The sequence below is a fragment of the Parambassis ranga genome, chromosome 2, assembly GCF_900634625.1.
Source record: "Parambassis ranga chromosome 2, fParRan2.1, whole genome shotgun sequence".
NCBI lineage: Eukaryota > Metazoa > Chordata > Actinopteri > Ambassidae > Parambassis > Parambassis ranga.
The window spans coordinates 9,864,394-9,877,443 of record NC_041023.1 but is presented as its reverse complement, the minus strand read 5'-3'; the positions used below and the strand labels follow the sequence as shown (position 1 = coordinate 9,877,443).

The 13,050-nt window shown below is 41.3% G+C and overlaps 1 protein-coding gene across 1 annotated transcript; it reads right to left on the bottom strand.

The window, feature by feature from the left end:
- Positions 1-10,752: 10,752 nt before the first annotated feature.
- On the bottom strand, positions 10,753-12,779 carry lrrc69 (leucine rich repeat containing 69). The gene is made up of 8 exons (XM_028400094.1): positions 12,585-12,779; positions 12,376-12,502; positions 12,232-12,304; positions 11,894-12,089; positions 11,431-11,502; positions 11,241-11,342; positions 10,975-11,154; positions 10,753-10,860 (listed from the first exon to the last, which is right to left on the bottom strand). Exons 1-8 carry the CDS (start codon positions 12,777-12,779, stop codon positions 10,753-10,755), a joined length of 1,053 nt encoding a protein of 350 aa, XP_028255895.1.
- Positions 12,780-13,050: the final 271 nt, after the last annotated feature.

Here is a 13,050-nt window from a genome sequence, read left to right as displayed (position 1 = left end):
GGAGCTGAGGCCAAACACACAGTATACTGCTTACTGTGCTTTTACTGCATGATGGATGACACACTAACATACACACACATACACACAATACAGTTTCAATGTGTGTACATATGCTGCCATGTGTGATTTTAGTGTATGGGTTTTTATATATATATATATATATATATATATATATATATATATATATATATATATATATATATACGTGTTATAAGTGTTTTATCCTTGTGTAAAGAAATATATCGTACATTCATCATTACATATGCAAACACTGACATTAGCTGCTTCCTGAATGTCTCCACAATCTGCTGTTAACTCTGGAGCAGACCCCTCATGCTTCTAAACCCACTGAACCAAATCACTCTCAAAAACAGTTTACCATGACACACAGTGGGACATCACAGTCCATCAGTCATCCTGAACCCTACTGTTTCCTACTCAGTGGATTCATCCCCTATCATTCAAATATCCCACAGACTTCACCTATAGACACAGCATGAAGCCTCGTATAAACCCTGTGACATATGGATGGTCAGAAAATCTTGTTTTACCCTCTGGGTTATTGTGATCAGTGATAAATTGGTGTGTATGGAGCTTAACCTTGACTCTATGCATCAAAGAAAGCATACATGACTACATGATACATATAGTGCTGTGAATGACAATTAGCTTCATCATGTTTTTTGTTCAGAAAATAGTAAACAATGCTTAGATTATCATTAAATATCAGAACAGCAACTTCTACTTACGCAGTATAATAACAAAATAAAAAACACAAAACTCTGTTCTCACATCGACCACATAAACATAAAGGAAGTCCTTATAGCCGGACCTTTAAAATGACTGTACTGAAAATACTGTACATGTTCATCAACAGGGACAATGCTGCTCATGAAGTAAAGTATATGCACATTGACAAGAACGGGAACTGTGACCAAGTGCATGTGGTGAAACTGGGCTCTACAACTGCAGCAACACTGAAGATTAGTACTGCTGTCTGGTCAAACAAGGAAAAGCCATAAGCCTTCAAAATGCTCCGGAGGAAATTTATAGCTCTTCCCTGAGCATCCTTTACATCTCCTGGCCCCACTTCCATCTACCCGTTCCTGGTCTTCTGTCACACCATCCCTCTACACCCAGCACCCTCTTCCCCAGCTTCCCCAGCTGTTGTGCACCTGCATGCTGGCCTGGGAGGAGATGGGAATGCATGCCATCCATCTCTCTGAGGGGGCACATGTGGTGTGTGTGTGTGCGTGTGTGTGTGTAGTTTAGGTGTTGCTGGAGCTTCAGTGAAGCCAAAAGATGTGACAGGACCTGGGTAGTGGATAAAAGTAAATGACAGCACTTTAGACCAGTGCTGCTATGCTCTCCCTACATGTATTGTGGGTCTTGAATTCTACTGTATGTAATGATGTGACAGGCAAGACAGAATGATTCAGCAGATATTTGCGAACAGTCTGAGAGTATGGAGAAAGATATAAATGTCATAATTAAGCCTCGTCTGTGAGCGCTTTTCCTTTAATTGCAGTACCATCATATTTCCCATTGTGACAGTTTTATTGGCTGGCTCTTAAAAATACAGAATTTCTCTCCGTTTTGGTTTTACTATTCAAAAGTGTAGATTTATTTTTATTTACTGTAAAGAATACACTACATTTATTCTATAGGGATAGCATGTTTCCTGGAAAGGTTTCCTCCAGAAGACAATATTGGTAGGGCTAGCATTACCCTCTTCTGATCTCCGGTGTGCTATTTTACTCAGGTTCATCCTGACTGTCATAAAAACAAGTTTTTAAAGTTGACAAAAGTTTAAGAAAAGCCTGACAGAGCCAATAGAATATTTATTGTGGAATACTTAATGTGCCTGTCCCTGTGGACGATATAAAATTAATATATTCCTATGCTATGTATTAATAAAAATGTTAAAATATGATAGAGGCACTGCAGGCATGTCAAGGCAACGTCTTGATTAAAGGCAATTTATTCGTGAATGGTTTGTTTGTGAAATCAATTTTTCATTCTAAATGTCACATTTCTCTGATTTTTGCAATGCAGATTGGTTGAGATATTTTGTTGAAATATACATGGGACTTCTTTGCTCTCCCCACGGCACACAAATTTGATTGGTGTGAGGGGGGAAGGAAGATGGATGAAGATTGTGTGGGGTTTGTTGTCAGGGGACCAGGAGAGGTTGCAGCGTTGTTCTCTATCTGCATGAAATGTCTCAGATCAGAAATGGCAGCTCCCGTATGGATTTAAATCCAGACACAAGCAGCATACTAATAAACAAATTGCACACAGGCTGAGACACAAGAAATGCAGCAACACTTAGGAGGAAAAACACAGCAGGCCTACACTCTGACACAGAAACATACATGTGCAGTAAACAGCTACATACATCCACCTAATATAGTCGAGGGCCATTTCCACAACTGTATATTGTGTCTGGATTGTAGATTGTGCTTCCTATCTGGCAACACGAAATCCTATGCATCCCTGACAGACAATTATTCATTAAAAAAGCTCTGTCGCTGTCCTGAGAGACAAATACAGAAGATAAACGGGAGCGTTGACAGATATGATCAGTGTACAACATTCATCAAGAATACACAGAGAGTGTGTATTCTGAACTAGATACCAGTTTATCCTGGTCCCAGTTCATTTTCTTCACACTAATGTGGAGCTGCATCAGCAGGAGGCTAGTAGGTCAAACGATCGACCATCATGAAACCATTTCCTCCAGCAGACCCTCCTGCTCTCTCCTCCTCCTCCTCGAATTCATCTTTTCTTGCGACTCATCTTTCTCAGCTGTTCTTCCCTCTTGTGTAACATCTTGAATTTATCATTTCATCTGTTGATTTCTTTTCCACTATTGCTCTGTCAAATGACATCTTGCATTTATCAGTCCACCATTTATTAGTCTAACATGTTGGACTCATCTGTCCTTCGTCACTTCATTGCGCTCTCTATCTTTGTCTGTCTCTGTCTCTCTTGGATCTACAACAAATGTTTGACCAAGCTGTTCCCTACTGTATTATTCAGCAATGTGTGTGAGCCGGCATCATCAGACATGTATGCCTTGACATGATGTATTGGTTCTGTTTAATTATAGAGATGCTGAATAAATATTTACAGATGGCCGATCCGTCTTCTCCAGGCCAAGCCCACAAGTGTGATTTATGAACCAGGAGACACGGCTGTCATTTCTTCTGTATGGAAGCTGGATGTTGTACATGTCTGTAACTGTATTCAGGTCTCAGACACTGCTGTGTTAAGTAGCTGCTTTGTTCTGAGTTTAAACAGGTTCTTGACATCATATTAACCTACAGAGGTATTGCTTTCTTATTAGTTTCAAAGGCTTTCAGGCCTTGTCAGATAAGGTGGACCTTCCAGCAAGAGTAAATGGAATATATTAAAGTTTACAAAAAGTGCACTGAAATAACCCTCCCTGACCTGGTGTGGATTCATTTTAAACCTGACCTGAACTGAAACTGACTGTAAAATATCACTTTTAACCATCGCTTTCTATTTAAAATGAAATAAAAAAATTATTCAGCAAGGAGCTATTTCAAACTGTACTACTGTGCTAAAGTACAAAGTAATCTTTAAAACACTGAGCATTGTACAGTGCAGACAAATATCTTACTGACAACCCATATTTACAGAAGTGTAATGTCTCTTTTAACTATAACAAAGTTAACATTAGTAGCTCAACACAGTTAGTTTTAAAGCACCAAAGCTATAAACTCCAGAATTCACCCTGATTTAGTCCAGCTTTAGACTTCATGAGTGACATTTATATGCGCTCTGAGGTGGGGAGAGTTGTATATCGCTGTGTTGTGCATGGGTTCTACCTTGGCCGCTGGGAGAGAAGTACAGTAAAAGCACATTAAGCATTTCACTTCCTAACTCACTGGAGGCTTGCAATGTTTCCTAATGCTCTGCTTTTTATTGCACACATCCCAGTGTCTGTGTGTAGAAAATATGCGCAAGAAGGTCCACTTGCCTGTGTATGTGTATGTGTGTGTTCTAATGTGTGTGTGCTTGTCTGCCTGCTGGTGCATCAGAGCCATCTGGTATCTGGTCAGTGTGGCGAGCCTCTGGAGGGCACCTGGCCAGCAGCTTGTTCACCTGGCTCTGCTAGCCCCTGCCAACCACCACACCTGGCCTGGCCAGCACACAGGGAAGGGGAGCAGATTGCACAGTACAGTCAAGAAGGGATCCAACACTGAAGCATGAAATGCTGCAGTGATACTAGATACTTGCTATTTCTTTCTATAGAGCTGCAAAATCTTGATACAAATTTGGTCTGTGTATCAGAAACATTACCATATTTTCCATCCTGTGACCACACTGTCATTTTGTAGTGATCATTTTGTAGGAGAAGACCCTCAACATACATCAGCCTCTAAGATTCCATGATGACTAATGTTGACTTCCATCGCATCTGTCCCAACAGTTTGTGCCAGACTGTGCCAACCTATCCATTTAGAATACCATGTCACTTCCTTCCTGCAGGTTGTCCTCTGCTATCAATTACACACTCTTCTCCTCAGCAAGAAAGATGCTCTATGTCCCCTGTACTACACACACAAACAAACATGCATGCACAAATACACACACACACACACTGGGGACGCAGAGGGACAGACACCTGCAGAGTGTTTGTCACCTCTTCTGTTGACATCTGCGACCGCACGGCATTGTGGGAGAGACGGCCATCTGCTGTCGGCAAGGCTGGATTAGAAGGGAGCAAGCAGGCGCGATGCATCATGCTGCTCTTTTCTGTAGGCCTGAGCTGCATGAGGTGTTATGTTGTTATAGTATTTTTGTTGTTGTTGCCGCTTTCACTCAGATGCAATAATAAAATGAAATGGAAAAGGTCAAACTGTGCCTTTAGTAAGCTAAAAAAATACACCTTGTAGCCTCTGTTGAGCGCATCTCTTGAGGTAATTAAACGTGTGTGCTAATTACACAAAAAGCAATGTCCTGTAAAGAATGTTTTGGATTCATTAAAGCTGTATGTAAATGGATGCTTTTTGTCAGATTGAACTCTCCTAATTATCTTGGAAATGTTTATCCCTCTGCACGGGGAGACAGCACATGATTGACATGACAGTGACTGTAAAAGTTTCTTCAATTATCCTGGCGAGGTGATGGTGGCTGCCTAGAGTTTCACAGCAGGTCCTTGTCATTCTGAGCACAGCAATGCTAAATTCTTTCCGCAACCTACGCTTCTGTAACCTGTGAATTTCCAGTCTGTCAAGAGACTATAGAGTATGCGAAAGACAGACATGAAGCGTTGAAAATAATGACTCACATTGTCGACTTTGAGTTCAGACACATCATCAGGTCAAATTTTTTTCTATGATTAAATACCTGCAAAATAAATGCATGTGAAGTTCACATGTTTGATATGCAGTCCATAAGGATTATGTAGAAGGTTCAATAACTTAATAATGCACAACACTGGCCTTCCTATGATCATTGAATCCGTCAGTATACAAATGGTGTTGATTGTATTTAGATGTTTTCCTGTTTTCTGCTCTTGATATAATATTCATTGATTAAAAATTTGTGATTGTGTTAAATTATCACATGTTACGACTACATTTGGCATCGTGTGTAATTCTAATATGCATCAAGTTCACTGGAGGCAGAGGTTACTTTTGCTACATTTGCTTCACAAGAAATTAAGCGTTAATAAACATGAAGTTTTAGCGGATGTGTTCTTTATCTTCAGGGATTACTGGAGAACAAAGAACAAACAATGGAAATATGTCACAGACAGGACGGAATAAAGCCCAGCTGAGACAACAGAGACATTAACCCACATATTCCTGAAGGACATTCATGTGTGCAGGACATTCACTTGGCTGGCTGGCTGGTTGGGTTGCGAGTCTGCTCATCCAGCCGGCCTGCTCGCTGCAGACAGATGTTCGGCCAGCCAAGCCTGCAGCGCCACAGGCAGTGTGTGTTCTAGAAAAACCCAGAGACCAGATGCTGCTACCTGGTGTCCCACCCGCCTGCCGCTTCACGATATTGGGCATGCTCCAGTGGCCATCACATGACCTCAAAACTGGGTTTTGAGATTGCATGGTGTCAATCAAACTGGTGATAGAGTGGAATGGAACTAGAACTGAAAAGACTTCCGAGGGTCAACTCAACACGTTCGTCACGGTGTATCAGACAGGCTGAATTCATTTTCCAGACTTTTGAATCAAATATGGACAAAAGCAAAAAGAAAGAACAAACAGCTATTTTTAGAAAATATCACGTCTTACTGAGTGAACTATCTGAAGTAACATCAAAAGGTATACGGCAGCAGCTACATATCTTTCAGCCTCATTTTCCCTCCAGTTTGTTCCCCAAATAAATAAACACTCGCTTGCTCCCGAGCAAACAGAAACACAGATTCTTCATCCCTCTACGGTCTCTGTTATTACCAAACCCGAGGAAACTTCCAAAGATTCAAAGACACTCAAGATTAAAGATTTATTTCTTCTTTTGAAGTTGTGGCACTGTTTTTGTCTTATTTCCACAGCACATGCAGCCTGGTAATGGTGTTTTTGCAGTGTGGTTGGTGGTGACCCAGAACTGCCAGGGAGCAAGAGCTGGCCTGACGGCCGGGCTCTCGTCTCAAAACTCCTCTAATGAGGAATGGTTCACTAATGGCGCCACTTCCTCATAACCTCAGCAGAGACAGACAGTTATCTCATCTGTTCTGAAACTGTTAAATCTATACCGAATTGTGATGTGAAAAAAAAAACAATAGGAAGCTGGCTTATTAGACTGGTACATGTACTCTCCATTGTCTGATGGACTAGATCATTTCCTCTCACTTTTTGATCTTTGTCAAGGGAGCTCCTGTGTTGCATTGCACTGATTTTGATGAAGAGATTGTACAGTTATTGTTTTGTACATCTGGTGTATTTTCCGATGTTGTGTGACTGATATGCAACAATGAGTGCAAGGAAACTTTCTCAATATCTTTAGTCAGATATATTAGATTTAACAGTCAAATGTATCTCAGAGTTTTTCATCTGATGCTTAGATTCCAATTAAACTTACAATTCCAATAACAGCTTATTGTTCTTGCTTTTATTAGCTGCTCTATCTCTTAAATTCATCAGGCATATCTCAGTGTTCGGTGCATCAGTGCATCCTTTTCCCATCTGCTTCAGAGCTAGCAGAGAATCATACTGCCCCCTAGTGCTCAGAGTTCTTACTAACACAACAGAATTGATTGTGCAGCCGTCAAGCAGACAATACTCTGGTACTCTGCCAGTGGCTCGATACCAAGATCTGTCATGGGCAGCAATGCACGACAATAGATTCTACTGATTGGAGTGCTGCTCACTCCTGGCTATGACACTGGCCTATCACTTGCTATTGAATGTCTGTTTCTCTCTCTCTCTCTCTCAAGCCCCCTACTTCAGCAATCAATGCAACTCATTTTAATAGAACTGCTGCTGTTGCCCTGAGGAGAGAAGGGGACAAATCAGTTTGGGCTGGAGTCAAATCATTCCTCTGAGGTGAAGACTGCGATCATGGCTTTGACGGATCTCTGAAAATGACTAAATGTCCTGTAGAAGACTCACCAGACTACCTGGTGCTGTTTGTTTGGATTGAGCTGCAAATACTGGATTACCCATCTAAACCTATGCAGCTTCATCCACAACATGGATAATGGAAATGATAAATAAAATGTGTAACACTTGTAGTAGTTGACAATAATCATGCGTCATGTCAAAGACATAACCTGAACTGTACTATCACACAACACCACTTTGTAATACTAGATGGGATAGTGAGTCACTGACGCAGCTCAGTCAAACATCAGAAGAAGAAGCAGTGTTCAGCACCATGAGTGGCAGCCTTTAGACACATCAGTCTCTCCAGGCAAGAAACCATGTTTCAAGCTAAAGCAGCAAATGTCGACAGCCCCAAGTGCTATTATCCTCTGATGAAAGTTGGTGTCATTTGTAAGTCTTGATTAAATATTGACTTGTTACAAATGTCTCCTTAAAACAGAACACACTGACTTCAGATCAAATTGAAGAACCTGTTGTTCATAACAACAATCAATGCTTGCATCCTGCCCTCTGATCTTAGTTTACATATCACTTTGCTTTCTAGCCCCAGGACACACCACGAGCTCAGGCAGCCAAGCGCTCCTCAGAAGACGTCCCACATAAACGTTCCAAATGACAAGACAGACTAAATACTCCCTAACAAATGATACAAGACGGCAGAAAGAGCTTTAACAAAGGAAGTATGTAATGAACCCAAGGTGCCTTCTCTCCAATATATCATCCTGAGTGGATTTGCCAGCATCACTCTCTTTACCTCCAAGCATAGTAAATGAGAATTTATGCACCCGCTACTTTATCATTCTTTACTTTTTTTCACCCCCATGAGGTAGCCATGCCATGCGAGACAAATATTTCCACCAAAGGCAATATCCCCTCACAGTAATTATATCAGAGCGAGAGAATGGCTCATTAACATATGTTAGGCATGTCAGGAATTTACAAGCGCCTTTTGTAGATGCCTCTCGTCAGTGTGCTGCTCCCATCCGTATGGTGTCTCCTTTGAGGATGCAACCTCCTCATTTCCATAGACGTCAATCATGCTGCGTGCAGTTTTAAGAGACGCTCTGTACAGAAAAAAACTCTCTCACTCTCAATGTAGCAATCTTAAGGGACAGCTCAAAATTCTATCTGCATACACGTGGGGGTGTGACTGCATGTTATGTGAAACAACATAATGAAAACAAAGCGATGATGTGCTGTCATAGCAGAGCGGGTAAAGTGTTTGCGTTTGATTTCTTTTGCAGCGTGAATGCATGCATGAAGCCTGACACCAGACACCAGACGAGTCCTGAGGTCACTGAGCTGGTGCTGCTCTGCTGCTGCAGGAGGCAACATCTGCTGCCCTTAAGAAGGCACGTACTACTGGCCTTTCAACCAGCACTGTGGTGCCAGTAGAATGCAATGACCTAATTACTAGCCATGCTCATCTACACTCCTCAAAAATAATCAGCGAAAGCCTATTGTGAATCTGTGATGAAATCCAGTGAATGTTCTGTAAAGTTATGCATCATTTATTGGAAAATTCACCCGAGAACAAAACAATGTTTGTTTAATCTTAGCAATGGTAATTATGCCTTTAAAAAGTTTGAATCTAGATAACATAGAGCTCTCTTCCAGGGCCAGAGGCACTGAAGTGGAATCAGTAGTGATGTAACAATGGAACATTTCACTGTGGATGTATAACGAATCAGAGTTCACAGTAGGCATCTAGCGTGAATAATCAGGGGCAAAGAACCATTTAAAAGCTAAAGAATGTTTGCGCAGCTTTGTTTTTGGATCTGAAATCACACGAATTCAGGTAGTAGCAGCAACTCTTTTGTCTGCCCCCAGGCTTTGTCCACTCTATGCCAAAAAGTTCAATGTAGACTGACTGACGTGGCCACATGCCCTCGTACTCTGCCAGTAAACTAACTACACTGCCTACACTGTGAATCCGGGCTTTGCCAGAAACACCATGTCCACTTAAGCAGAGAAAATGAACAAAAGAAACCATTTGAAAAGAATATGGATCCACTGGCTGAGAAGAACAAGTGACCTAACAGAAGTCTGACAAGAAAACCTACAGAGTAAGTAAGTAAAGTCATTTTGTCCACTTCTGTCTTTTGACCCTGCAAATGTCATCACAATGACCGAAGACACAATGTCCATTTCCATCGCTGTCCGCTCCCTGTATTTCTCTTTTTCTTTCTCACTCATTGTCACTGCCTTTTCCCTTTAAGTGCACTTTCGCCCACACCACTTGGAAATTGATTGAAACAAAATGTCACAATTATGCCCTGTAGCTCGCCGCTTCAATTATTCATCAATTAGGGGCTAGGCTCCTTTTTTTCTCTCCTCTGAGCTGATTTTTCATTCAGTTTGCTCGAGATGTATGGCTCCCCTGCTGTTAACCAGTCCAAAGTCATTAGTTTCTGGGTTTGCAATTAAACCTGATGCATTATGCATGAGGCTCGACTCAGCAGACATACACAGCAGCGGCCACTGCAGCTAGTGAACGAGCTAGTAAGCTCTGGAGGCGTGGATGGGAAATTAATTTGCTAGAAATGAAGTTCTTCTCCCTCCCTCTCTCTATCTTTCTCTTGTCTGGCAGGCTGGAACAGATGCCAGCGGTGGAAGATGGAGGTGGAGATGGGGCAGCAAAGGAGGCTTAGGACTGATTAAAGAAAAGGATCTGCCTTTATTCAGAGTGTCTGAGATACTCTGAATAAACACACCTTACAAAATATTCAATAGCAAATGTAATGGTTAGGTTTTTATATAGACTTTGAGTTGAACAAAGTTAGTGACATTGCATGCCTCTACTGATCAATCAATGTGAAAAAAACCGCAACAGAAATGTTTTGTGTAAAACAATGTATTTCTGCAGAGCCACCATGCACCCAGCTGTAGACAGGTCTGTTCTATTATTAGCAATTTTATAAAAGCTGCAGTCGTCACAAGGCATCTGTTGAAATTAACTACAAAAACAAGGTTCCTCCAAATGTAGACATTTCAGTGTTAATTTACTGCCACCTAGTGCCAACACGGTCAAACAACATTTAGACACACTGACAAATTAACACGCAATTACTGCCAAAACTGCACTGTTCTGATGATTTTTACTGGGATACATGAGACCCAACTGTTATTAAGATGGCACCTTTTAACACAGAGACATTTAACTTGTTGCCACACCATAGTAGTAATGTCCATCTGTGTTAAAGCACTTGTATGAACAGAGGAGGGCACGCACTGGAACGGTCAGCGAAGTCTTCATTTTCATATCCTAACACACACATAGATATTACAAAGAACACTGTAAGATATTTATCCTGTTTCAGTGAAGTATCACATACTAATCATCATATTGTTTAGAAGCATACCGTCACGGCTACCTTACCTTCTTCAGACTTATAAAATGCACACACTCCAGCCAGGTGGTAACGAAGGGGCTAAAGCAGATCGCACAACAGCTAGCATTCGCTAACAGCGTAGTCAGGCATGGGTAGTGGGGAAGCCTCATATGGACCCACGAATGTCTGTCCCTGCCCGTCCGCAGGACAAATCTGGCAACCAGTTCCTGTAGGAATATAAAAGAAGGTAGAAGCAAAGGTTTAAATGACAAAATGTGTATTTTTAATGTCATGCATGATCCATTATACCTACCTTTAATGCAAGAACCTCAGCACCTTGTACCGACGGCATTGGCTTACGCTTCACAAACCTGTTGCCCTCACAGTACAGCTCCTTCAGGGGCAGCAGGTGAAACTAAACAGATTCAGCCAAGACAGACAGTCAGGTCACAGACAAATGTAACTGCATCACCGTGGAGTTTACCTAATATTATATACCATACCTCTACAGGGAACATAGACAAGTTGTTCCCAGCCACATCCAGAATATGAAGTTTTGTAAGTGCCGTAATGCCCTGTGTCAACCACATTTATTGACAATGAAACATTTCATACAACAGCTGGGAACTCATATAATAAACAAAAACATGAAATAGATTCTACATGACAAATAATGTATTACAATCATAATGAAACAAGGTGAGGATTGCATTAACTCTAAAAAGAAAAGCTTTACCACATAACCACACAGTATGGACCTAACTAAACGCTTAAGAAAAATATTTATTTTAGTCTACTAAACTGTTACAGCAGACATTTTGGTAAAAGATACCTAAGAGCAGAACCTAAATGACCGAGCTAATTTATAAATCGTCCTAGGGAATCTGTCCCGTGTGTACACACGTCAAAACTGTAGGGGACGATGAGGCACATACAGTATGCACTGGAAATTGCAGGTATACTCACCTCTGGTAGGCTGGTCAACTTGTTTCTAGCTACATGCAGCTTTGTCAGGTCTTTGCACTTGTACAGCTGCTGAGGCAGCACAGACAGCTTGTTGGAGGTTAGGTTTAACTCGGACAACATTGTGAGATGCCCAATCTCTGCAGGGACTTCTTCCAGATTATTGTCCAGTACACTGAGGTGTAGAAGCTTAGTCAGGCTAGTTTAGGGAGTTTAGGACAGAAACATTATTTTCAAAGCATTTGTGTCATTCATTTTGCTAGGACAGACATAACAAGTTTATTAATAATCTTACTGTGCTTTACAAATACAGGTATTAGACCAACATGACAGTAATTTACCTTTTAATCTCGGCTGGGAGTCTTTGGATCTTGTTGTGGTTCAGATTGAGGACAGTGAGGTTTGGTAAACCACCTGTAAAACATGAATGTTAGGCTATGCTAGCTGGAGTTTTGTGGTAATCATGATAAACAGTAAAAACCTACCTAGCACATCAGGCGGCACTTCAGTGATCTGGTTGCTGAACAGGTAAAGTTTTTTCAACGTTTCCAGATGCCCCAAAACAGAGGGGACCTTCTTCAAAGCATTATTCCCCAAATTCAGTTCAGACAGCTGAGAGGCATCCCACGAAGGACAAAACTTTAATCATATCACGTTACGTGCACAACAGTTTATGTGTTGACTTGACACTCACTCGTCGCAAAGACAGCAGGTCCGCGGGGAGCCCGGTGATGGAGTTGTTGTTCAGCAGGAGGACCGACAACTTCGTTAGACCGGAAACACGCTTAGGAACGTTGTTTATTTTCTTCGAACTTAAATTTAGAGAAGTTGCTCCGCCACATAAAGTTCTAACCGTGGACACGCTAACAGCTAATTCTGGTTTAGCCATTTGCTAAAGTAATGCGCTCACTTACGTTTCCATGGCGACTCCACACTCTGACCTTCTGCTTAAAGCAGCAGCGCCATCTAGTGGTCCAAGCTTAAATAAAATGATGATCTGAGCCCTCTGCTGATCCCACCCTGAATTAATTGAAACTGCCCATAAATATTATTCATACACATACACATTACAAATATTCAAAATAAAAGTCAGTATAGCCAATATTTGTACTCTTTGCATTTATGTAATATTGATATAATTTACATTTTAAGCTGCTCAG

Excerpts from the sequence above, each read along its gene's own strand:
- lrrc69 (XM_028400094.1), bottom strand. The coding sequence starts at position 12,779 with ATGGCTAAACCAGAATTAGCTGTTAGCGTGTCCACGGTTAGAACTTTA. Across the intron at positions 12,503-12,584 it reads ACCTGCTGTCTTTGCGACGA|CTGTCTGAACTGAATTTGGG; the intron begins GTGAGTGTCAAG and ends GATGCCTCTCAG. Across the intron at positions 12,090-12,231 it reads CTCCCAGCCGAGATTAAAAG|CCTGACTAAGCTTCTACACC; the intron begins GTAAATTACTGT and ends TCCCTAAACTAG.